Source organism: Cyprinodon variegatus, unplaced genomic scaffold (genome assembly GCF_000732505.1).
Source record: "Cyprinodon variegatus isolate N-32 unplaced genomic scaffold, C_variegatus-1.0 Scaffold1954, whole genome shotgun sequence".
Classification (NCBI taxonomy): domain Eukaryota; kingdom Metazoa; phylum Chordata; class Actinopteri; order Cyprinodontiformes; family Cyprinodontidae; genus Cyprinodon; species Cyprinodon variegatus.
Window position 1 is genome coordinate 60,672 of NW_015152407.1, and position 1,234 is coordinate 61,905.

Below are 1,234 nucleotides of genomic sequence, written 5' to 3' on the forward strand. Positions count from 1 at the left end.
CATTGTTATGTGTATTTGTGGTAGCCAAGTGGTAGATTTATTGAATAACAAACCGCAGTAACTTTGGGCAGGGTTTTAATAGAACAAGCCGATAAAGCTTAACAATAATTTGTTTAAAAAAATAAATAAATTTACTAAGAAGAGAAAATGCAGGGCAGCAATGAGCGGCAGAGTCAAGGGATAAGTCTGTTTTAAGCTTTAAATGAACTTCTTTCTCTAAAATTGACAGACTGTAGTGGCCACGTTTGCACAGCCATATCTTTGTCCAAATACATCGTCGCCTTTTCTTCTTAGGGCTTTTAGCACAAAATTGCACAAATTGTTAAATTATAGCTAAAGTCAGGAAAACTCTGAGGAGAGTCAAGCCAAGAAAGACCCCAGGCCCCGATAACATACTTGGGTGGATGTACAAGGAGTGTGCAGATCCGCTGGCTGGTGTTCTCACAGACATTTCCAACACCTCAATGGACTGATTTGTAGCGCCTGCATGCTTTAAGTCTGCCACCATCATTCCGCTCCCAAAGAGGCCTCAGGTCACCTCCCTCAATGACTACTGGCCTGTCGCACTGACTCCCATCATGATGAAGTACAGTAATTCGAAAGGTTGGTTAAACAACACATCGTCTCGAGTCTCCTCCAAAAATTCTACCCGTTCCAGTTCGCCTACCGATGGAACCGCTCCACCGAGGACGCCATCTCTTCCGACAGACCTCAGTCAGTCCAGGTCGGACAGAACACCTCTGATATCATCACCCTAAGCACACGCTCCCATCAGGGCTGCATCCTGAACCCCCTGCCGTTCACTCTGATGACACATGATTGCATCCTCAGCTTCACAACTAATCACATCATGAAGTTCGCTGACGACGCCATGGTGGTGGGCCTCATCAGAGACGATAATGACCAGGACTACAGAGAGGAGGTGGAGCAGCTGGTGAATTGGTGGAGAGATAACAGCCTGATTCTGAATGTGGAAAAAGGAAGGATATCATTGTCGACTTCAGGAAGAACCAGCCTAACAACAGTCCACTGCTCATCAACAGCTCAGCTGTAGAGGTGGTCAGCAGCACCAAATTCCTTGGGGTGCAAATAACAGACACCCTCAACTGGACTGTAAACACCACCTCACTGGTCAAAAGGGCATAGAAGCTCTTGTACTTCCTGTAGAGGATGAGAACCCCCACCCATCCTCATGACCTTCTACAGAAGCACAAGGACCCGCAGATTCCAAAAT

General features: G+C 46.4%; 1 protein-coding gene across 1 annotated transcript in view; it reads left to right on the forward strand.

Moving 5' to 3' along the window:
* The window catches only part of LOC107104923, a gene marked incomplete at its 3' end in the record, with an annotated part of 36,509 nt that extends 35,632 nt beyond the window's left edge, over positions 1-877 (forward strand). Inside the window, exons 6-7 of the mRNA XM_015405041.1 lie at positions 659-724; positions 776-877. Coding sequence (XP_015260527.1) covers positions 659-724; positions 776-877 — 168 coding nt within the window. The remainder of the gene's footprint in view (positions 1-658; positions 725-775) is intronic.
* Positions 878-1,234: the final 357 nt, after the last annotated feature.